Source organism: Carassius carassius, chromosome 8 (assembly GCF_963082965.1).
Source record: "Carassius carassius chromosome 8, fCarCar2.1, whole genome shotgun sequence".
Lineage (NCBI taxonomy): Eukaryota > Metazoa > Chordata > Actinopteri > Cypriniformes > Cyprinidae > Carassius > Carassius carassius.
Genome location: NC_081762.1, coordinates 12,653,073 through 12,678,781, shown reverse-complemented (window position 1 = coordinate 12,678,781; position 25,709 = coordinate 12,653,073). Strand labels below are relative to the sequence as shown.

The 25,709-nt window shown below is 37.8% G+C and overlaps 1 protein-coding gene across 2 annotated transcripts in view; it reads right to left on the bottom strand.

Moving 5' to 3' along the window:
- Positions 1-25,709, bottom strand: part of ext1b (exostosin glycosyltransferase 1b) — an 82,850-nt gene that overhangs the window by 17,036 nt on the left and 40,105 nt on the right. For both annotated transcript variants that reach the window (XM_059556215.1, XM_059556216.1), the window contains 4 exons: positions 6,303-6,396; positions 5,058-5,165; positions 3,400-3,519; positions 702-834 (listed from right to left, as the gene is read on the bottom strand). In XM_059556215.1, coding sequence (XP_059412198.1) covers positions 702-834; positions 3,400-3,519; positions 5,058-5,165; positions 6,303-6,396 — 455 coding nt within the window. The remainder of the gene's footprint in view (positions 1-701; positions 835-3,399; positions 3,520-5,057; positions 5,166-6,302; positions 6,397-25,709) is intronic.

The window sequence follows — 25,709 nt, the reverse complement described above, 5'->3', positions numbered from 1 at the left end:
AGTAGTGTATATTGTTATTACAAAATATTTATATTTTTAAAACATAGCTTTTTTTTTTTTACTTTTTATTCATCAAAGTATCCTAAAAAAGTATCACATGTTCTGAAAAAATATAAAGCAACAGAAATGTTTCCAACTTTGATAATGAATCATCATATTAGAATGATTTCTAAAGGATCATGTGATAATAATCCTAAAAATTCAGCTTTGCATCACAGAAATAAATGATAATTTAAAGGATAATAAATTTAAAAACAATTATTTTAAATTGTAATAATATATCACAATATTACATTTTTTTTCTGTATTTTTGATCAAATAAATGCAGGCTTGATGAGCAGAAGAAACTTCTTTCTAAAACATACATTACATTTGAACTTTTTTTAATGAATTATGACAATTTAAGACTATTAGCAGCACATAATAAAAACTGATGGAATGACAGAAGTGAAAAATGTATTCCTCTATGTTCAACATTTTCAAAATTTGATTATAAAATATTATTTCAGCAAGTATTCAGCGCATTATAGGTATAAAAGAAATCTCTACATCATTGTTCACTTGGAATTTGGACAACACTACAAAAATGGCAAACCTCCTAATAGTGCACTATAGGGAAAAGAAGTGCAATTTTAGAAACAGCTTTTGTTTTTAACTGTGGAAAAACCATGTGTGCAATAAAGATGATGACTGTCAATTACCAAGTTTGGCGTAGAAGAAAGGGAAGTCGCCCAGGTAGGATGAGTACTGGGGCAGTGTAAAAAGTCCACCGGGATGACTGTTCCACATCAGATTGCTCCTGGAGGTCTGCTGAAGCACTCGGTCCTGTATGATCTACACAAACAAGTAAACAAACAAATAAACAGCCTGCTTTACAGCCCGTGTAAACAATTCCAGCTAAATTCCTCGCTCATGAGAGCTGTGGAGTTGTCATTTGGAGAGGTCTTTGTGAAAGGCTAAATTAATGTTTCAAATTGAAACTTCAAGTTGAGGTGCAGCTCTGGGTCTATAAACTATGAGACAAACGATCAAATGCTCCAGCGATTTCACCACTCTCTTCGTGCCAATCAGCTGCTCCAGCATTAAGAGGAGCAATTGCTTCTCTGGCCTTGAGTGAGGCTCTCAGGGACGAGTGGCTGCTGTAAAAAGAGACAAAGACTGATAGGCTTTTTTGTTGTTGTCGTCGTCGTCGTTTTTGGGTTATATTGTGCCCCTTGGTATGGAAGCGGCTTGGCTTAGTGACAGCCTAATCGTTGGCAACTGGAACGGGTTTCCACACAAGCTGGATGTGTCTGAGATTGTGTCTTCATTGCAGCTTCTTAATACTAGCCTGGAGGCTTTTTTTGTAGTACAAATGACAAAAGTCTTGTAGAATTGACTGAGCAGCATCTGGAATGCATTCATCAGTTGAAGGATGGTGAGATTCCATTGACAACCTTCACCGCACACAAATATAACTTTCAAATACAAACACAGCCATTTTCTGTAGACAGAATCACAGCTGCATAATTGGTTCAGGTGTATGGGAAGGTGAATGGAGAAGATAAACTCATTCTGCATAAATAATGGTAATTAGGACTAATCATGCATGTCGATTCTAAATGATTAAACAGAGGAATCTGGGCAACAAATCGAAGCGTTCAATTAATATGGTAAAGAAACGAGGCATTCAAGGTGAAGTGTGTAATTTAGAAGTACCAAACAGAATTAGAAAAATATAAAAATGCTTATAACAAACTTATCAGTATTTTGTCGTGTCGAATTTAAGAATTATACTTTCATTAAAATGGCATAATACAATGTAATACACACTACCGTTCAAAAGTTTGGGGTCATTTATTATTAAGAAATGAATTATTTTATGCAGCAAGGATACATTAAAATTAACAAACGACATTAAAGATTTAAAATGTTTCTGATAAATACTGCTCTTTTTAACTGTATTTATCAAAATAACCTGATTTCTTTTTCACAAAAATTATTAAACAGCACATCTTTTTTTTTAAACAACTGATCATTAAAAACTACGTTTCTTGAGCAGCAAATCAGCATTTTAGAATGATTTCTGAAGGATCATGTGACACTGAAGACTAAGTAATGAGAATAATGACTGCTGAAAAAATTCAGCTTTGCCATCACAAAAATAAATTACATTTTTAAATATGTTCAAATATAAAAAGCTATTTTAATTGTAATAATATTCCACAATATTACTGCTTTAAATGGATTTTAATCAAACAAATGCAGCCTTTAAAAAATGCTTTTCAGAATTTCTGGCCTTGTTTTAGCTTCATTTGACCAGAAGCACTAACTAAGCATTATTGCTCTCAAATGCTCTAAACTGACAATCCTGAGCATTGAAGCTCTAAAATAAGTTTTTATTTTATATAAAAACTGTTAAACTGTTAAACAGTTAAAAAACATATATTATATTATATTGCATTATATTATATTATATTATGAGAAAATGTCATCTGAGGTGGCTAATATAAAGCACAAGTTTGACTGTTTTCTTCTTGCTCCCACCAGAGCAGTCAATAACCATTTGACACGAGCGTTGATATTAAGCCATGGTCTTTCAACCTTGCAGAACCCCAACTGTCATCTTAAAAACCCAATCTGAGCGGCTGATGAAAGGCCGTTCCCTCTTGCTCAGCTAAAAGTCCTCCCTTTTAGTGACTGAAGACATGTGATTGACGACTCAATCTCGCAACAGGATGGCCGCAATCTTCCAAATGGAGGGCAGCGGATGAAAGCAACTCTTGGGATGCTAGCTGTAATTGCAATGACGCTGCACCCACGCCGTGGGAGGCTGGGGGGCTCTGACAGCTCTGTCGCCAACTCATGTGCTTCTGAGGTTAATTGCTGTGATTTGTTGATTGTAGATGCTTATGCATTTGTATGACACTGTCAGTTTCTAAACATGAACTGCAATGGTATGTTGATCCAAGAAGCACGGGAACCAGTTACACTAACAAAGCTTCTTACAGGATATATTTTATATATAAAAGTGCCAAATAAACAGACGTTTCAGTGAAAAGCACAAAAGCATCCAAATACTTTAAGGGGCTGCTATATATGAGCTCGGTGTCTGGCCAAATGCTAGTCAAGCTAATAACTCTAAGGAGAGGTCAATGAACCAATGTCACGCATCATTTCCTAGACACTGATAAAAGGGACATACAAAATTAAACAAGGCGTGAGAATGTGTACGCACTTAGCACAACCTCTAATAAATCATGATAATTCGACACTTTCTGACAAAATATTTGAACCAAGCATGTGTGTCTGAAGCGGCTTTTGTGGGTGTCACAGCTGTGGAATGAGAGCGAGTGTGTGTGTGTGTGTGTGTGTGTGTGAGCGAGAGAGAGATGGCGTGACTGAACAGTCCTCGCTTACTTCTAGAGTGGTGAGCACAATCTTCTCCATGGACGAGAAGTAGGCCTCCCACAAGAACTGTGTTTGCTGTCGCAGAGCCAGAATCTTATCCTGATGAATGGAGCGCACCGTGGATGGGATCTGCACGGGGAAAGGGGGAGAGAGAGAGAGAGTGTGATAAATCAGTGTCCTGCTGCTAGAGAGGTTATGTATGAACAGAACTAATGAAAACAAGGGAAAACAGAGGGATATGGGGTGTATGAGGTGTATGGCATCTCATAATGCTTGGTTAAACAAATCAAATCTGTAAAACCGGAATAATCTGCATCATAGTCCTTATGGAAAAACTCGATCATATCAGACTAAGACGGTCAAAGCAGTCCAAGCTGTGTTTTAGAGCAAACAATGTGTTTTAGCCAAGTAAGACGTCCTGGATCAACAACCTTTATTTGACAGGAATGTTGATCCAGGACCAAAAATCACGTCAAACACTATCCAAGTTTTCAGTTTGTTTTGTCTCAGTCCATCAGTAAATTCCTCTATCAACAGAGATAAAAATCCACATAGAATATCATTCATCATTACCATTCCATTAAATGATGGTAAAATTATTAAATTATATAAATAAATATTATAAAATCATTAATTATTAAATTAATAAAAAGGTTCTATTATTTTTATTGTTTCCACTACAACTACTGACGTGAATCCAAACTGTGGGTTCACCAACACCAATGTGGGTTTATTTGAAGGCATATTATATTGGATAATATTTAGCATTATTATAAATATTAAAAAGGGTGTACTTCTTATTATTATTACTACTTGTACTACTATTGACTTTAAAACTAAAAACAATTCACATTGTGGGTGAAAAACAGACTCGCCAAGTGAATGTTTTCCTCTCTCCCTTAACATACCTGAGAATCATATTTTGACGTTTTAGGGAACAATCATAGAGAAGCTTTCTCTAAGAAAAACCTTAATGACAAATTTATTTATAAGTGAGTCCAAATGGGAGGTTTAAGAAATTAGCAGTCATTTTTTATATATTCCCTCTGAGCGAACCAAAATCAGTCTTTAAAAAGAACACACACAAAAGATCACAAGATTAAATTGTGAATATTTTAATCTTTTGACAGCCTTAATATAATAAGAATCGAGTCACAATTCCTGTGTAGTTCCAGGATTTCCATTGTTCATGAAATAGTTAACCCAAAACTGAAAACGGTGTCATCACTTGTTAACCCTCGTGTTCTTCTAAACCTGTATGACATTCTTTTTTTTCTGTGGAACATGAAGATATTTTGAAGAATGTTGGCAGCCAGAGTCTGTAACCTTTGACGTCCATCATATATATATATATATATATATATTTAAAAAAAAATCCCCAGGCATTTCTCCAGATATCTTTTTCATACAGCTTTGGAATGACATGAGGATGAGAATTACTCTTCAACAAAGGAAATCCTGGAACCTCCGTGGAATACATGTATGTCTGGACTGGAATCATTTTACGTGTTTTTGAATATAATTAACAAGCTAAACTGGCGAGGTGGTCTAAAAGCTCTAACCAAGCTGATTTCAGGCCCAATGTCTGAAATGACTATTATAGTATTTGGCCAGAATACAAAAGAGATTCTGGAAAGGATGCAATAAAAACACATTAGATTTCAGACCTGCAGTAGGAGCCTCTCGTCCCCGATCACAGCAGCCGTGTTCCAGTCGATGACCTCCGAGAAGGGGAGTTCCCAACCGTTACTCAGCATGACCGGCACACAGGCCGCCTACAAACACACAAACACACACACACAGACAGAGTGATGGGGTCACAGCGTGAGTCATATGTGCTGTGTTTTGATTACAGGACAGCACAAAGAGAGAAAACACATGGATAAATAAGAAACAGAACAAACACAATGGGACGCATATTAAATTGCTTGTACTGAATGCCAGAAAAGCCATTAGCCTCGTTACTGATACTGACTCGAAGAGTCCAGCGCACAGACGCCTACAGTCTCCACTTCACTTATACAATTACACATCATGACAGTAAATACAGAGAGGGAGAGATAGAAAATGTAGGTTGGGAAGAAGAAAAACAGGGAAGAGGGGCTGGGGAGAGAAAAGTGAATTTCCTTTGAAGTGCGGGAGATGTGTAGAAATAGAGGGATGAGCAGCTGTTGTGTCTGACAGCTGTTTGACGTAATGATGACCTGCCACTCAAAAGAGGTCAGAAAGGTGTCAGCTGAGCACCGAGTGCCGCAGGGCTTCAAGCTCTAGTGGTCACACAAACACACACACACACACACACTCAGGGGAATAGGGTCTGTGCTCCAGAAGTGAAGAGGTGCGGGTGCTTTATGTGAGAGATAATGTTAAAGTATGTGCGTGCCCGGAATTGTGAACACTAGTGGGGGCGATAACTGTTCGTTAAAAAAAGAACTGATGTTTTAATTAACATCCAAAAGGTTGACAGAAAGGGACAGAGTTAGTATGCAGTTATAATTAGTGACATGAGGGTTTCAACTTGAGAGGAAGGACTGCACAATAAAGGAAGCAAGTGTGGAAGGAAGAAAGTTTAAGTGTGGAAGGAAGGAAGGAAGGAATGAAAAACATGGAAGGAAGGAATAAAAGAAGTGTGGAAGGAAGGAAAGTAAAAAAGGAACTGAGGAATTTAGGGAACGTAAGAAGAAAGGACAGGAACGGAAGGAAGGAAGGGCAAAATAGTTTAAGTGTGCAAGAAAGGATAAAAGACTGAAAAAATAAAAGGAAGTAAGAAAGAATGAACTTGGAAGGAAGGATGAAATTAAGAAAGTAAACAAGAAAAGGAAGGGCAGAAAAAAAGTAACGAAATTAAATTAAAAGGAAAATAAAAGAGACAATAGGAAAAAAATCCGCCTGAATGACAGATGTGTGCTCACCTGCAGAGCCTCCAGGAAGCGAAAGGATCCCAGTCGTCGTCCTCGCGGAACCAGGCAGAAGGTGGAATTGTGCAGCATTTCACGATAGTCATACCTGCACGAAAACACACAAACCAATGACACAAATGCCTTTCTTTGAATTTAAGTGTGATTTCTCCACCAGTCTCCCTCCCTCCGTCCTCCACACCTGCCGTTTCACACAGGCACATTCATGAGGAGCAGAAACAAACAGTGCGCACACATTCAGGCGCTTGAGAAGACAGCCATGTTTTTCCCCATATCAAAGAGACAGTCATCTCTCTGCCCCTGCGCTCACTGACACAGATGGCTTCCTGTCCTCTCATGTGCGCACGCAAAAAATACAGCGTCAAAGAGGTCTGGAGGTTAAAGGAGCGGGCAGTTATTTATCAGGCAGAAAATCATTCATCATTTACTGGTGAGCATGTAAGGTGAAGGTTGTGCGACGCTGACTTCCACGTGCTCGTGATGATCCTGCTGACTCCAGAGCAGCTGTGCCATTTGCCTCCTCAGCTCATTGGTACATGCTGACTTTGAACACTGCCTGAAATGGCAGGCTACACACACACACATACACACAGAGCCCTACAGAACGAAACCAAGGCACAGAGGCCATTCTGTTGCAAAGTGAACAAACAAGGCACGCGTGTGAGCACACACGCATGCGTCCCAGCTGTCTAGATATGGGACTGATCCCGCGTTAATGTGATAGAATATGAATGATGCTGGAGGGCGAGCGCTGGTCTCTGTGGTGCCATTTCACGTAGATTAGCTACCCGAGGAGCAATATCAGACAGTCGGCAAACCTCACTGTGTGAGCCCAGGACAGAAATGATGCTTTTCTATACAGTCCGTAAACCACTGGTCACCAGGCTTCCTTGCCCAAAGTAAAAAACCTAATATTTTTCATTGAACCAGCATACAAAAGATAAATGGCAGAATAGCCAAATGTTTGAATATATATATATATATATATATATTTGTGTGTGTGTGTGTGTGTGTGTTTTCATACTATGGTTATGAAGCCAATGTGGGTTCATAGGAGGCTCCGCAGATGAGCACAAATCTATCATTCAGTCCACATCTATTTTATTTTTCCTACATTTTAGGTACCATTTCCTTAATTTGTTCATGAAGTTGTCTTTTATTCCTCCCTTACTTCTCTCTGTATTCTTTCATTCCTTCCTTCCATACATTCTGTACTTCCCTATATCCTTCCTTCTTTCTCTAAATCCTTTCAAGTACATTTTGTGTTCACCTAATAATTCATAACTGTACAATGGTTCTGCCACAGTACTTTTTTGCACGCATTGTGTGTATTGCCCATGTTATTTCAAAGCGGGTCCTGAGCACTGAGCATCTTTTGACCTTGGGAAGCTCAGACCACTTAAAACAGCACAGCGGAGATAAGAGGGTGTAATGGTGTGTGTTTGTGTGAAGTGAATCCATGGCAATGAGCATCTATGTGAGATGAAATACAGAAGAGTTAAGAACAGTGTTAAAGTATTATGAGAAAACCGCTGGTGAGTGAATCAATGTCAGGGTCTAAAAATGAGGATCACCCTCTGTGATTGCGTTTATTTCACAGGTTGGGTACAATTATACTACCCTGACCTAACACAGCCCTAAGCGCAGCTTTATGCTCCGTCTCCATAGCAACTCCGGCTAAATGCTTCCATTCGGAGTGTGTTAATTATATGCGTTCTACACATGGCTGATGGGGGGGGCTTGCACAGTGAGGTAATGTTTTAAAAATCTCCATTGTTTAATTTGTCTTGCTTTCTACCACTTTCTAAAACTTTCTCTCTCAAACTAACCCCCCCCCCCCCCCCACCCCACACACTTCTGAATGAAAGCTTCACTGGGAAAGGAGCCAAAATGGCTGTCGTTTCTGATGCAGAACAATCAGCCTAAGGCACAGACTTCCACTTCCCAGACATCAGTCTCATGAGAAAAACCCACAAGCCACAAATACTAACTAAAGTCTAAAATAGATAAAAACATGTGATATGACCATATTTGCCTAAAAATTGGTCATTCATAAAATAAAAGGTAATCTCAGTATTAGCTAGATAGTAGTGGTGGTAGATTCACTTACAATAGTTAGAGATAAAAATTAGGCAGAGTAGATGGCATACTGTAATTATGGCACATTTTGTTAAGCAAAAAAGGTTAAGAGAAAGAAGCAAATGTTTGAGTAATCGAGCAAGGTTAATCTAGCGTTTCAGCCAATTCACAAAAATGAATCAAACTTTGAACTACACTACTGTTTGAGTTAGTATATCTGTTTCCTTTAGTAAGAAATTAATACAAAAATTTTATTCAGAGATAATGCATTCAATTTATCAAAAGAGATGGTAAATGCATTTATAATGTTACAAAATATTTTTACTTCAAATAAATGCAAAAATGGCTTGCTGGGATATTCCTTATAATAAAGCTTTACAGCTATATAAAAAGGTGCATTAAAATCATTGTAATTCCTTAAATGTATATTGACAGAACTCATCAAGAGCTTAAATTGTACTGAAACTGCAAGCGAAATCTACGCTTCTTTGAACTTTGTTTTTTTAAGTGATGAACCCGGTTTTCTGATCCAATTCACTGCAAACGGCAGTTCAAAACAACCAATACACAAAATGAATTAAGCATATTTCTGCTATGCATAGCCAAACCTCATGCAAGCACAAAGATGTTATATTTATACAGACAGCTAAAACCGCAGCTTGAATCTGATCTCCAGAAATTCATGCCCAAAAAAAAAAAGGAAAAAAAAAATGTTTTTTTTGTTTTTTGAGAAAACATCAAAAATGAGTTACTGTAATTATATTCATTGTTATGAAACTGGGATTAAGTAACACCAAGCCTTCTGTCATTTCACATACCCACATGCCAGATACTAGCAGGCCACACAGATGCTGCTGCGGTTATGAGTGTGTGTACATGTGTGCGGCCCTATGAAGTGTCCACACTGTCCTCTCTCCAGAACTCTCACTGTAACTAATTCATTAGAGTAATTAGTGCTCATTAGAGGGCTTATGCTAGTTTCAATTAGCATCCACAACACAAGATAACCTAGAAGTATTCCAGCAAACATCCCCGTCATATAATTTTATATGGCCTTGTGCCCCAGCTACACCACGGGAATCAAATCAAGGGCCAATTATGGGCTAAATGAAGTGAAAAGGTTTGTTCAGTTATATCTGTAAATCTATATATCCATTCTTCAATCTCTTAATTCGTCTGCCCATCCATCTGTACACAACATGCTATGCAATGTGATCACTTATCTTATATAAATATTTAGCCCCTGGTTCAGCGAACTTAAGTGACAGTCCTGCCATTAAGTGCATTTCCTTGTCAAAAAGATCAGCTTTGGTATTGCAGATGTGCTACAAGATCAGCTTATACTGGCACTGTAATTTATTTTGACAAGTTTATCATGAAAATCTTTTCAATTTGTCTCCACCTCTACTAAGCAAAACAGACCGAGCCTATTGACACAAAAAAAGTAAAAAAAGGGGGTTCTCGAATTGGTTGATTATGCTTTGGATGTGAAATTTGTCCTGTTTGATGGGCCTGTCAGAATACAGGGACACTCTCCATATAGACCAGTTATCCTGTCGGGGCACGGGGACAGAAACGTGTCTTGATTGGCCGGCCTGTCAGCATACAGGGACACGCTTTGTGAAATACTGGCTGTCGGGAATATTTCAGCCCTGACTGGCTGTGGGGGTCTGAATGGTTGGAAGTGTAATTCAGAGCGTGGCATGTTGATGACCAGATGTGTCTCAAAGCACCCGTTCATATCCAGATGGTTGGCAGGACCTGCGATGACGTGACTGTGCACGAGTCTGATTCGGGACATGTCAGCACAAGCCTGCTCTGCGGTCTCGCTCCAGTCCTGCGTGAGAAGCATTTACAGATGGAATAGTCGCTTCTTTCATAGATCACAGACTCCAGTGGTTAAAATATTCCTGAGATGTCAGAGCGCTAAACAGCTAAGTGGGCTGAAGTTGTACTGTGACAGCCCTTTGTACTGGTCTGAATCTGTGTATTCCCGGAACAGGGGAAAACAGCATCCTATCAGAACTTGTGAAGGCTTATATCGACAAACTTTAGAAATCAAAAGGGCCTTTTATGCTGAAGTTAAAAAGCACAACTTCTAACTTTTATAGATTCAGACAACTTACGAAAACAACTCGAATTTGCTATCTTTCAGCCACATAAACTGCTAAATTACACTTTTTTTTAATCCAAACAACCCTGTCAGATAAGTACAGTAAAATGATCCCACTACCTATTATCTGAGGTTTTGAACTACAAGAATTCACTGGTTCTGTTTGATGTTATTGCCTGGGATTGATGGCTTTTTGTTCTCATTATTAATGGACTTTTTTTTCCATGGCAATAGGAGTTAATTTTACTAAAAGACCATCTACTGTAGCCTTTCCCCCTAAAGGTGAACAAAAAGTCATAATTAGCTCATTTATTTGCAAACACATTTAAATTTATTCTATTTTAGGGCTAAACCCGCAATATCTCCTCACCATATGTGGCTCTGAGACCGAGAAGGAGAGAAAGAATGGGAAAGAGGGAGGGCACGCAATCAAAGCTGCAGATGGGGTCGCTCAATTGCTTGAAGAGACTGTCCCTAAAGAGCCAAACCAGTCTTTATCCTTCAAATCCAAAGACTCCAAATTTTAACACCACATCCTGGCTATGACTGCATGACACTGGAATCTTTATTTGCTTTATTTGATTAATATTACATATCATAAAAAGTGCATCAAGGTATAAAATAATATTCAGGTAATATTACAGCACAAAGAAAAATGTTTTGGATAAAAAATTAAGCTTGTACTTGTACAATTAATTTTGTACATATTTTATGTATTAAATATCTTTTTACATTACATTAATTATACCTATAGATAGACAGACAGATATATAGCTAGATGTACAAATAATATTGTATTATGGCATTAATTTTATGACATTTAAGCACAATTATTTATCAGCAAAATATTTCTCATATAAAAATGTATATACTGAAATTAAATTGTTGAATTAAAAGTTTCATATTTATTTACTTATTTATTTATATATATATACACATATATACATATACATATACACACACACACACACACACACAAGACCAAAAGTTTGGACACACCTTCTCATTCAAAGAGTTTTCTTTATTTTCATGACTATGAAAATTGTAGATTCACACTGAAGGCATCAAAACTATGAATTAACACATGTGGAATTATATACATAACAAAAAAGTGTGAAACAACTGAAAATATGTCATATTCTAGGTTCTTCAAAGTAGCCACCTTTTGCTTTGATTACTGCTTTGCACACTCTTGGCATTCTCTTGATGAGCTTCAAGAGGTAGTCACCTGAAATGGTCTTCCAACAGTCTTGAAGGAGTTCCCCGAGAGATGCTTAGCACTTGTTGGCCCTTTTGCCTTCTGTCTGCGGTCCAGCTCACCCCTAAACCATCTCAATTGGGTTCAGGTCCGGTGACTGTGGAGGCCAGGTCATCTGGCGCAGCACCCCATCACTCTCCTTCTTGGTCAAATAGCCCTTGATGCCTTCAGTGTGACTCTACAATTTTCATAGTCATGAAAATAAAGAAAACTCTTTTATATATATATATATATATATATATATATATATATATATATATATATATATATATATATATATATATATATATATATATATTCGTTAAATCAATCTTTTAATATTTTATAAATAGATATTTTATACAGATTTATATCATAAAGCATCTGGAAATGTTTCTCTATTTTACACGGTTAAAAAATAACCATAAATGAACTGCAATACCAATACAATAATAAAACATGACTGGGACATGTTCATGGCAGGTTTCATAAAGAACTAGTAGCAGTTTCAAAAGAAATTCCTTTGCAGGACAGTGTTATACGATACAGGTGTGTCTCCTAGAACTGGGTCATGTCACATAGCTGGAGGGGGAACCGACAAAAACGAGGGGGGTGCCCACTCTGTCAACAGAGGTCAGAATGTGGCTTTTGGACATTGTGGACAGAAGGCACCATCCATAACGAAGCTCTCACAAAGCAATGGCTTCTTTCGGGACGAGGCTGCAGCTAGTGTCAGGTTGCTCAGAAAGACACTTGCAGAGAGAAACCCTAGGGAGAAAGATGATGAGAGAGGCGCTGCAGAGAAAAGATCGACTGAAGAAACAAGAAAGAATAGCACGACTGGTGATGCTCTTTTTCCACCTGGACAGGAAGTAGAGCAAGTAACACGGAGCACCTGCATCTTTAGGTCTATGTGTTGACAAGCGGCAGGATTGAATTTTTCATTCAAGCAGCTTGCCAATATCTCCAGACTCACTTTGAGCTTGAAGTGCTGCTATCAAGTGCCATTAAACCTGCTTCGGTGAAGAACGGTTTGCAGTTTTAGATCACAATTAGGCGAAACCCAGCAAGCCCACTGAAGCACTCATTAGAGTCTGTTCAGAATAAACAGTCTGAGACCGAGAGAAGTGAGTGAGGAACTGACTAATAACACTTTCCCCACTCCTGAAAATATTTCATTAGAGAAGCGAATATAAAAATGAAGAAAGTGAGATGGGGGAATCATTTAAAGAAAAGACTCGCTGGTCACCTGGCAACCCATTCTGGTGAAAAGATGTGGGTATAATATTTCTTTTTAAAATGGAAAACAAACACACAGACACAATAAATGGATGGCGAAAGAAAAGTAATTACATTAATGTATAGAGATATTAGATCTGAATAAATATCAAAAGATGAGATGGAGGAAAGTGTGTGCTAAAGTAACTTGCAGCAGTAGAAAGCATATCAAAACAAATTAATAAAAGTTGAGGAAACAAAAACACCTATATAGTATATCTTGGACAACAACAGAGCTGGTGAAATCTACAGCAATAAAACTGTAAACTGTAGAGTTTTATAGCAATAAATGCATTTCTTTGATGTCTTCATTCTACCACAGGCTGATGACATGCATTCTCTCTCTCAGAGTGATTATTTAACTCTGTGTTTTCAGACTTTCTATTTCTTTATGTGCAAAGTAGGAGCCAATATCACCTCAAACAGACAAATTCTTTGGCAGAAGAGCTGTGACATCAGCCTCAAAGAATTGATGCTCCTTTACCTCAAACGCTGCACCACTTAAAGGTGAGAGTCACAACACAGAAGGAGGGAAAGAGGCTCTCAGAGCTCTCAATGTCAATTACACCACAAACCCACACACAGTCGGGACAGCACAAAAAAACGCTTCACTCCTATAAACAAAAACACACCTGTGTATAACAGAGATTTGCGTTGGCTGAGTTTGCATACAGTTCCTTGCAGTGACAGAGTAAGTGAAGCATATCAGTCCTCTAAGTGGTAACCAATGGCATTCTAACAGTCTCCAGATGAAATAATCTGAACAAAATCATGAAATCCAGACCATTTTGAGGTTGTTTTGCTATTAAACAGTGCCAACTTTAAATTGATTTTTTTTTCTTTCTTTATGTAGGTCAAACTTGTCTCATCCACTATAATACATTACTGCTTCCAGTCTTATTTTTAACTCAAGTCTTACATAATTTGAAACTGTTTCTGTAACATTTTAGACTGAAGTGACCAAAAATGTACTTATTTATAATAAATTATTATTATTATTATCATCCTCATTTGTAAATCGCTTTGGATAAAAGCGTGTGCTAAATTACTTAATGTAATGTATTATATGCATCACCCAACTCATATGACAATCAATCAACAAATAAATAAATAAATAAACACCCATAAAATTGCAATATTAAGATGAAACAACACTTTTGTTTTTCAGCCAGTGCAAGGCCAGAATAATTAGATGGCAGGAAATGAATCATCCCCTCTCCCTGATGAATTATTAGCAACAGTAAAAAGAAAATCAACATGAACTAAACCTATCAGTTAAATGGGAGCAGCGTTTTATAAGCCTGTTCATGCAGAGCATGAAATTTCCTGCAACGAGATGTTGAAGCAACACTATGCACTATATGCACTATATGGCCCAGGAAACCAAACTGCAAAATTTAAATCTGAAATGAAACATTAAATACTTTAATCTGAATTTTTGCTTTGTAAAATCAAATTTGGTGTGAACAGGCCTTTAATTTAAACCCATGAGTTTGTGTCAATCAACATGACAGCAAGATGCCAAACACCTAGAGGCCTCGCTACTGCATAAAACACAACATACTGCACGTGAAGTAGAGTGCAAACTTCACAAATCAATGATGTAAGACCATATGTCATGGAATGTCAAATTATTTGAAAAGCAAATCAAAGCTCTCGTTTTCCAAAGCAACTCTTTTAAAAACCAGCACGTGCATGGTTTCGCCTCTGCTTCACCCCCAAGCTATAACAGTTCAAAGAAACTCAATAAAACATTTAAGACAAGCCTACGAGCCCCCCTCTCCCTGCACCATATGACCTTGGGTTAAATGTATTTAATTAGAACATGAGATTCCCTCAACTCTGCCTTCCCCCAGCACAACAAACATCCATCCTTCATATGGATGGCTTGTGCCTTCTTTTAGAGCTTTGTTTCCAACTATGAGAGTGGGATTTAGGAAATGGCTGGCATACAAACAGAAGACTTCAAATAGCTGTGTGGCTTTACACCACACCAAATGGCACATCTGGGCCGCGGCTTCAAAGAGCTCCACTCCCACACCTTTAAGTGCTAAGGCAGGTGATGAGATGCTTCTGAAAGCTGTCTGAATCCCAGTGTTTGATAATAGGAGGCAAGTGCAAATCTAAAGCAAAGTGACTTCTCTATCCTACTGCCGAGAACCCCCTTTCACACATAAAAGGCTTGCCTGCTGCAACAGACAAAAGCTGTATGGACTGGTTTTGGTATGCACTTTGCCGTTTTCAAAGATTTTTGTTTCTTTTTTTTTTTTGCCCGAGGTCAGGAGAAGCGGCAGTTAATTTGGTAGTGGAGAAACAATGCAATAAAGTCATCCGATTTAATGTTCCACTGCATCTAAGGAATGTTTGAAAGGTCAGAGGTTTATACTTAGAAAGACGGCTTATGAAACTCTACGTTTCACAATGTAGAAAATATACCAGACGGAAGGAATGGTCTACTCTATGGTCACATGGCTAATCTGAAGGACTTGTTTCTTGCTATCTGTCCATTTGTACACATAACAAGCTAAATTAGCGATTGAAAGCTTCAACACATAACTGCTGAATGCACAAAAAGAAGATAAAAGCCATATTCTGCTGCCGAAAGGCAGAGATGTTATTTACTCACCCATTTAAATCTGTATGACCTTCTTCTGAGGAGTTTCTTTTAAAGAATATTTTTGTCTATACTGTGAAAGTCAATGTGGTTCAATGATGTTTACATCCAGCTTTCATTATATGGACAAAAACATCCCTCTTCTTTTGGGTTTCTCAGAAGGAAGTCAGTCATGCAGGCTCTGCTGAAAATGAATAGCTTTGGTTCGCTTCGTCACTGTGAATGTCCCTAAGGACTGATTTGCTGACATACATACTTAAGGTGGTTGAAAAATAGAGCAAATAGCGGCTGAACTAGAGGCCAGCTTTGGTAGATGTCAGTGAATTATTCACCTCTTTATTCGGCTTGCATCGCACAGCTCATTTTTATTGAGTTTGTATGATGGCCAATGTCTAAAACGGTCATTCTTGAGAAAGAGCTCATGGGCTAACTCCATCCACTCAATAATAAAGCACCGTCTCCTGATGCGGTGACATGAAAGAGTGCAGTTGAGCTCACATTAGTCACCCGTGCCATTCTCGTCGACACCTCCGGTGTCACGGTTCGGTCATTTAGCAATCAGTGAGGACTCTGGGTAATCTTCCAGAAGCGAAACCACGGTTATCCTACTGATCCAACCCTGACCACTTCAAAGGGAATTTCTGAGCCATATGTAATTTTATATAGTGTAAAAAAAGCTATTTTAAGAGAGGTAATTTACCTGTGATGACTACGTGTGAAATGCAGCTTAGCTTTGCCTTAATATGCGCCCCATTCCCATGTTAAGTGATCCATTGTTGAAATTACAATAGAATAATCACACAGCTGTGCCAGATGAATACTGTAAATTGACTATGATTTTAATTAACATATCACCAGTCGATTAGTGTGATAGACATTACAGACTAGCCCTTAACTACTCCATGCACAAAAAAAAAAAAAAAAAAAAAAAAAAAAAAAAAACATGTGACACATTCCTTAAAGCTTTGAGAACAACTGAAAAAAGGTAAATCTCAAACATTTCTTTTCATTTAATCTGCCATTTAAACTGTCAAGGTTAGTTTTTGTAGCCTCTCCAAACTCAGTGGTTGACCAACAATGACTACAGTCAGACATTGAGACTTTCCAGACACTCATTCAACATCTACATGAATCATTCCTCTCAGTTTAGATAACAAATTTTCACTCAAAACAATGAATTTATGTCACTGGCAGACATTAGATCCTAAGGCACACAAAAGAATGATGAAAAGGTTATCAAAGGAAGTGATTTATTTTATGTTATGACTGTGACCTGTAAAATGCGTTTCAGTTGAGAATCAATATTTGAAACGGAGGGGCCGGTTCTGCATTTACAAGTCAATCAACTGTGTTGCAGTTTAAATACTAATATATTCCACCCTATAAGGCGCAAGGTTCCTAGATGGCATCCAAAAATATGCATCCATACAAACTTTTTGGACAAATACTGTATTTTCTGAATAGCGGCACAACTTTTATATAGCTTTGTACTGTTATTTATTGATAAACTGTATATATAATTAAATGTTTTACAGTATATATATTCAAAAAAAGTACAGACTTTACCATAACCAATGCAGTATGCAGTTTTCTTACGATTTATGCAAGCTGAGATTCAGACACGCATCCTTCAAAACAGCTTGCGACAAACAGAACTTATGATAGAGAGGAAAAATGATAACAGGGAAAGTTAATATGCTAATTAGTGAGCTAAACTGTAAACAACCTTCAAGTCACTGTGTTATAATAAAGCAAGTGCTTTGTGCCTTCAAGAATATGAGTAAAACTTCAAAGCAGCCAAGAATGAAAACAGGCAGAGGCAATTAGCGATGCTCTTTAGCACGACATTAGTCAGGAGCGTGGATATAAATCTCCAACATTCAGGTCATGATAATCTTTAACTTCTCAGAAATGTCACAGCATTTGTCTGCGGAGGAAGATTCGTCCAACCTTAGCTGACAGACAGTGGGAATGGGCAGATTGTGACAGATAAACACAACCAGACTTTCTAAATGTCACGCTGCCCGAGGAACAGGGTGCGCAATAGCTTTATCCTGATCGGTGGCCTGTAACGATGGAACTGCTCGAGTTGATTGGAAAAGAAGCAAAAAGCACCGCTGCGATTGGGCAAAGACAGAGTTCCGGCCAAAGCAGATAGAATGTCAGCAGATCTGACAGAGCCGGACTGAGTCTCCGTGGAGCGTGGATGCTTCAGAGGTCAGGGAATGCGCAGAAGTGATATTTAATCAACCTGACAGCTCTCGGTCTGGAAGTCACTTTCTGTGAAAGAAGGCCTTGTTCAAAAGACAGGGCTTTCTTTAAATGTGACTGGTTTGATGGAAATCCTTCAACTAAGACCCACCACCGTGAGACTGAGGACTTGATGGGAGTTGGTGGTCAGCAATTACTTACATAGCATTTTTCAAAAATATTTCTGTAAATTTGTCTAAAAAAGATATTGTATTAAATATGCTTCATATGCTTTAAATACTTCAAACTATAAAATACTATCTATCTATCTAAAAGCTAACACATTAACTTTGACATCCCTAAAAACTAATTTATTTAATTAAGAGTTATCACTGAACCTTCCTAGTCCTAGCTTGTGACCCCTGGTGGTCCCTGGGGTCCAGTTTGAAAAGCAATGATGTAGTTGACATTTTCTTGTGATCTTTAGCCTTTGCTCATGCATACCCATCCACAAGACTGCAGGCTTTCCCATTTTTGATTTTCGTTTTAAGAAGGGTGCTCTCAAGCACTAGAGAAATAAAACAGGGACTGAGGGTGCCATTCCCTACAAAGCACATAAGAACTCCAGGATCCTATCAGATCATCTTATCAAACGGAGCAAGACTCCACTTGCAGAGCCTGATTTCAACTGCTGGTTGACAATTACACGTTCAGATGATGATGATGATGATGTGGTTCACTGACTGACTTCTTGCGACAGGATTTTGCAGCATGACACTTTTCTCCTCTCAGAAGTTTATGACGACATGAAAGCAGAAAATGAATGCAGAGGCACAAATCCAATCGGGAGGGAAGCCAGTGGACTGAGTGAACTCCCAGATCCAGAAGGAAGAATGAGGTAGGGGAAAAAAGCACTACTTGTGCATGGAATGTGCTGGACGGCTTGATTTATACACTGCACTGAGAGACACCACTCTTTTGGCGGTGCATTGACAGGTTGATGATGACTTCGCCAGTTGTTCTGCCGACATCATGAGAGACGCCTGGATCAAGTTACTATACATATACAGACAAGCCGCAAAGCATCAAATTATGCCTCTATGTACGCAGAGAGAGAGAGAGAAGATACTAAAACCTGGACCATTAAGACTAAAACCTGTAATATCAAGTTAAGGTTCCCCAGGTGAATCTCAAATGCTCATTTTACATTTAAAATCTCGATGATTGATAAGTGTGTCAAAAAGGTTTCTGCAATATAAACAGTTTATAAGTGGAGATGCGCCCATATTAAAATTCTAACCGACAAAAAAAAAAAAAAAATTCTCACTGAAAATAATTTGGGATAAATGAATGCTAAAAACGAGTCAATAATTTTAAACCAAAAAAAATTCATGCACCACATCATTATAATTCACAGCATGAAAAATGGATATCCATTTTAAGATTTCCTAATAAGAAAACATTTAGCAGCATTATTAAATCATTACAATTTTTTAAACATTATCTCTGACTGTTAGATGGGAAAAGTAGTACAAATATAAAAACAGGGAACATTAGTGTCAACAATTATATATTCAATATTAGTATTACATAAAATGTAAAGGAAAATCCATGGCAAATATAAATACATTTATTTATGGTGCATCACCATTTAGAAGACACAAAAATGGATCAAGTACTCTATCAGCTGCACTCACGGAGAGAAACTCTCCACAATAAAAGTATAAATCACTGCTATTCAAATTCTAGAAGAGCCGTTTGTGCTCAGAAAACATGGTTCAAAATAAACACCAAACAGTGTTAGTTTCCCTGCTACATGATCTTAGGATGTTCAGGAAGGCAGGTATTGGGCTCTGCGTTAGTCTCTTGGCTTGAATGATGAGTTCTAAGAGCTTATGGTAATGGCCTGTCTCCAACATCCCAGCCACTATAAATCTTCCAGAGGAAAAATGAGGGAGCAGTCAGGTGGGGAGAGGGCCGCGAGGGTGCATGTGACAGCATAGTTGGCGTTCAGCATGTCTACACACCCACCACTTCATATGATTAAAGGGCTGAAAGCAGCAAAAAAAAAAAAAAAATCTGCCTGCATTTTAAACGAATCAAACCATTAGCAATATCAACTCGGGAGCGTTTTTTCTTCTTTTTTTTACATGTGCACTTTTGGCCACAGTTAAAGGAGGTAAAGCCAGGCCAGGACCCGAGATGTGCTCAGACGCGGACCTGCCACAACAAATCAAGGCCCAACAGGTCTTCAGGGAAGCTTTTTTAAAGCAGCTGTTAAGCTGTAGTCTTTTCTCTCTCAGCTATGCACTAACATATGAGTAATGAACACTTAAGTACCTGCATGTGTAGGGGCCTGGAACCAGACCCCAGGCAATCTGCGGAAAACATGGATGCACTTTCACCTTCTTAAACCATTTTACTTGCTTTCATCTCGGTCTACTAAAACAATAAAATCATGCTGACTCAGAGCTTAGACAAAAAGACACATAAATCAGCAGGCTGTACTCTAGAATCCGATGCTGACTCTCCAGATAATTAGCTCTACTAATTACTTTGAATACGACTCCTACTTAGATTGCCTATGAGGAAACATTATGACAACATTAAGAGGTTTCAGACTAAAGGATAAGGGGGAACAGGAAGTGAGTGATAGTGCAGAGCTCAAATGATCTCATACTAAAACTCAACTTTGCACTTCATCAGAACGGATATAAAAACCTCTGAATGTCTTGACTTGGTTTTACTGCTAGATTTCAGAGTCTCTTATAAAAATAAATAAATAAAAAAATGCCTCTTTTTACACAAATCAAAAATACTGTAACAAAGCATTTCATAAACTAAAAAGTGTTTTTGACACACACACTTTTACAGTATTATATACACTATTTAAATTAATACGATTTCTTTTATACTTAACTTTTAGTCATTTTTATTCTTTTTTTATCGATTTTTAATTCAGCTTTAGTTTTATCCAAATGTCATGTTTGATTTTATTTTTTCAGCTTTACTTACCAAAATACCTGATTATCAAAAAGATTTTCTATAGTTTCAGTTAATAATAACACCGAACAGAGGTAAACTGAACTTTTCTAGCCCAAAAATGTATTGCGATTCACATCTGCAAAAAATAAAATAAAACAATTATAAAATAAATGACACAAGTATACTTGAACTAAGTTATGTGCTAGACAGAATGTGTAAGTCACGTTCATGACAACAGTTCAAGGACCAAACTTTGATGGCAAAAAGCAGTAGTATGAAAGCTCTCAAGCTACGAGACCATTTGGACTACTGCATCAGTGTCCAAACATGCGTTTGAGTTTTGAGCTGCCATGACAGTATGTGTCTTTACTATAATTGTGTGACCAGTTTAGCAAACCTGGGAGAGAGCGATACAGCCACAGAAGTCCCAATGGCGGAAGAGCGAGACAGACAGAAACACTTATTTCAGCTGGCCACTAAACAGCCTGTCATTATATACAGCAGCAGACATAACAGCAGAAAGGAATAAACATCCGTTGTCTCCTGCTTTCGCTGTCTTTTGCTCAGAGGCAGAGAGACAGAGTATGAGCCTTAGAAGGGAAAAAACTGAGGAAAGAGTGGGGGAGAACCTCACAGAGACCAAATCTTGATATTTTTCCAACCATACAGCTGAAAGCATTACTTTAATGGATGCACACTGAGAGAATGATAATTAACCCACTTATTCGACATACTCAGTACTTCATAGTTCACAGGAAATTATGAAATTCACCTGCTGCTAATGTACTTAAGCATTAGGACAGGGTATTGACTCAGATGTCTCGATTCGATTTCGATTCACTGGCTCTTGATTCATTCTCTTTAGTCTTTTCCATTACATTCAGTGAATATAGTTTTAATACAAATGCTAAGATAACACTAAACATCAGTCTTAAATGGTAAATTAATAAAAAAAGAAATCAAGAACCACAGGCCTGTATTTTAAACCTTTTATATATATATATTTATATTCGATTCGATTCATTTTCACTTTATATTCTGACATTTTATATTAAACTATACTTTTAATTTGGCGGGTTGCCATAAAGAACTTGTAGCTGCTGTGTATGTGATATGACGGTAGTTTTTTAAGCAGCTAGAAATAATAATTGTGTATTCATATCATCATAATGAGACCGCAGAAGCTGAAAACACCGCAAGCGTCGACCTCGTTTTAGTATGCGTGTAAAGTGCGCCGCACCGTCCGCCATTTATTCTTTCATTGTGGAAATCATATTTCCTTATATGTGATATCAAATGCTTCCCCAGATGTATAGTATTACTATGGCATTTCACCTGAGCATTGCGAATCATGTGTATATGGCTTTGTTCCTGGTTCTCATCAACAGTATCTCCAAAATGATAAGCGCTGAATGATTAGCCGCATTTCCACTGTCGGGTCATAAAGCAGGCGTACTAGTGCGTGCCAGGGCTAGTCGCGTTTCCACTGTCACTTCTGGTGCTTGATCGTGCCTCGTCTGTCTTTCCTCGGGGCCAACGGCCCGGGTTTTTTGCGACTACTTGAAGAAATCAGACGTCAGCTTCTTATTCTCTATCACAATCGTGTATTTATTTAGTACATATTTTATCCGTCATAAGTCTCGTCTCGAGAGCTTAGCTCTGCGTAGCCTATGTCATAAAAATAAAATAATGTTTTTTTTGTTCGGGAGCTTTTATAAAAATATAGAAATGATCATGATTTCTAAATGTGATATAGCCTACCGTATTTTCCGGACTATAAGTCGCACTTGAGTATAAGTCGCATCAGTCCAAAAATACGTCATGAAAAACTTATATAAGTCGCACTGGACTATAAGTCGCATTTATTTAGAACCAAGAAAAAACATTACCATTTACAGCCGCGAGAGGGCGCTATATGATATCAAGTGTAGACTACAGGAGAACTGGGCAGCATCTCTGGCAGCATAGAGTGCCCTCTGGCAGTTGTAGACGTTAATGTTTTTCTCTTGGTTCATTTCTCTTGGTTCATGTAAAATTAATTTTGATAAATAAGTCGCACCTGACTATAAGTCGCAGGATCGGCCAAACTATAAAAAAAAGTGCGACTTATAGTCCAGAAAAAAACTGTATATAGGCTACTGTGAATACAAATAAACAGGAACAGACTCGACTGAACAAGCAGCCTATGTTCATAACGCTTTATTTCTGTGTGACTAATTTTCAATCCTGACAAATTAATTCATTATGATCAATGTATCACTTATTATAGTAAAACACTGATTGCTTTTATTTAACAAAGTATGCAAACAAACGTCCGCTTTCATCATGTTCGTTTTGTGATCGCGCTAGTTACAGAGACTCATTTCTTATTAGTTTTCTGATAACTTCTCTTTGTTTGTGAAATGATGGGGTTGCATGACATTGTTCCTGAAAGGCATGTAAAGGGCGGATTTTAGTGAAGCGCAGAGGAGCTTCCGGCCCGACGGTTGAATGCAGCGCTATTTTGGCCTCGGTGCTACAGGTCCAAGGATTTAAGCCCAGTCCGTTTAAAGCACTGGCCCGACAGTGGAAAAGCGGCTATGGACAGGCTTTCTATTGTAACCTCGTGGAAGGGTCTAGTGGAGCATACTATGATAAGATGCACATTTTTTTTTATCTTTTTTTTTTTATCTTGTTTTAAATGTGAGCTGAAATAAATACCAGAAAAAAATCGATTTATGGCTTTTTTGTTTGTAATTGGAAAAGTACACAGCATTTATTTGCATATGCCTTGAATTTTCGCTCTACATCACAAAAGCCTGAATCTTTCATTTCAATCCACATGAGCATTCCAAAGAGATCAGTTTAAACCTGCTGCACAATGAGCAAAAACAAAGAAAAGCTTTAATAATAGCCTGCATTATTTATTGGTCAAGCTTTAAGAATCCCAAGAAAGGGTTTATCAGCGAACAGGGAAGCCATTATAGAGTCACTCACACAGTGGCCACGTTTTATTCGAGATGTGACTCACTCTTCTTTCTCTTTTCATCTTGAAGAACATCATCTTTTCCTACTTCACCAAGAATGAGGGATAAAAGTGGTCTTTATGTGTGGGGCTGAATAAGTAAGTCTTAAAAGGCATGACATTGTGTTGTGGCAGAAGTGGCCTGGTGGGTTTGTTTACATGTGTGTGGCAGTCGCATTGATACTCGAGGCATGTTCAGGAGAGGCTTTCGGACTGTTCTCACGACCTCCCCTCCTCCTCAGCCTGTTTAATTCACTCATCTAGCTCTAATGAACTGTGTATGTTTGTATCACAGGAAACTATGCATGAATGTTGCCAAAACTGAATGCATAAACAAAGGCAAATGAACAAGCAGGTGGATAGATGATAAACTTGCTTACCTTTGTCGATGAACAGCAACAAGGAGAAGGACATGCAGAGGAGGAAGAGAAAGAACATTAAATGACATTAAAATTAGAAGCCTAATCTAAAATATACATTAAAAAAAAATGATTTTATTTATTTTATGAAATTCAGTTTTATATAAAAGAATACCGCAGCACCCCGGACACAGACCTCACAATTCTGTCCGATAATTACATTTTAATGTCATGGGTGATAAGTGATATTAAAAATCAAAAACCAACCACAAACAAATTCAAAAAAAATCTGAAATCTACAGAAAAGAAAATGGATATTCATGTTGAGATAAAAACAAACGAAAAAAAAAATCACGTTTAACACTGTTATTAATGTATTCAAAGATTTTTTTATTTTTTTATTTTCCACAATTTCACACATTGCATTTGTTACTACATCAGAAAAAACAATAGTGTTCTATTGTGAAAAAAAAAATGGACTCCCAAGAAGCAATAGCTTATAAATAGGGGTCCATTCCACCACCAGCACCACCCCACCCACCTGGCAAGGATTATGTGAGCGGTCCAACTTTAGATACCAGGGCAACAATTCTTTAAATTGTGGGTATTTAGAGTACAGTTATCTTAAACAGACAACATTGACAGTCCTGATACCTTTGTATCTCATTTTGAAATGATCCATGTACCGTATTTTCCGGACTATAAGTCGCACTTTTTTCCCATAGTTTGGCTGGTCCTGCGACTTATAGTCAGGTGCGACTTATTTATCAAAATTAATTTGACATGAACCAAGACAAATGAACTAAAAGACATAAACCAAGAGAAAACATTACCGTCTACAGCCGCGAGAGGGCGCTCTATGCTGCTGAGTGCTCCTGTAGTCTACACTGACGGGAATGTTTTCTTTTGGTCCTTGGTTCTAAATGAATGCGACTTATAGTCCAGTGCGACTTATATGTTTTTTTCTTCATCATGCCCTATTTTTGGACTGATGCGACTTATACTCAGGTGCGACTTATAGTTCGAAAAATGCGGTAGCAAGAGAAAGGGGTTTATTTCTCAGCCGCAAATCCCTCAGGTTTATATCTCTCCAGTAATTGTTGCTTTAGTTTCTTTTTAAATATAGATAATGAAGCAGATTGTTTTAAATTAGTATCCAGCTCATTCCATAATTGTGGACCACTGTAACATACACTAAACCTAGCAGTTGTTAAGTACCTACATTTACCTTTTAGGAGCAGTTTACATCTAGTGTAGTGTGTGTGAGAAGATGTATATAATGAAATGAGCTCACACAATCTAATGTTTAACCTGTTAACAACATTGTACACTGTACATCTATGGTGATAAAAGTTACATTCAGGAAGCTTTAGTAGGCCATGTCTACAGAAGAGAGCATTTGTGTGAGTTACGTGTGGACCATGAAATAGCTCTTATGGCTTTCTTTTGTAATATCAAGAGTTGCTCAATATAAGTAGGATAAGTGTTATTCCAAATAATATTACAATAAATCAGATGAGGCTCAAACAGAGTCCTATATAA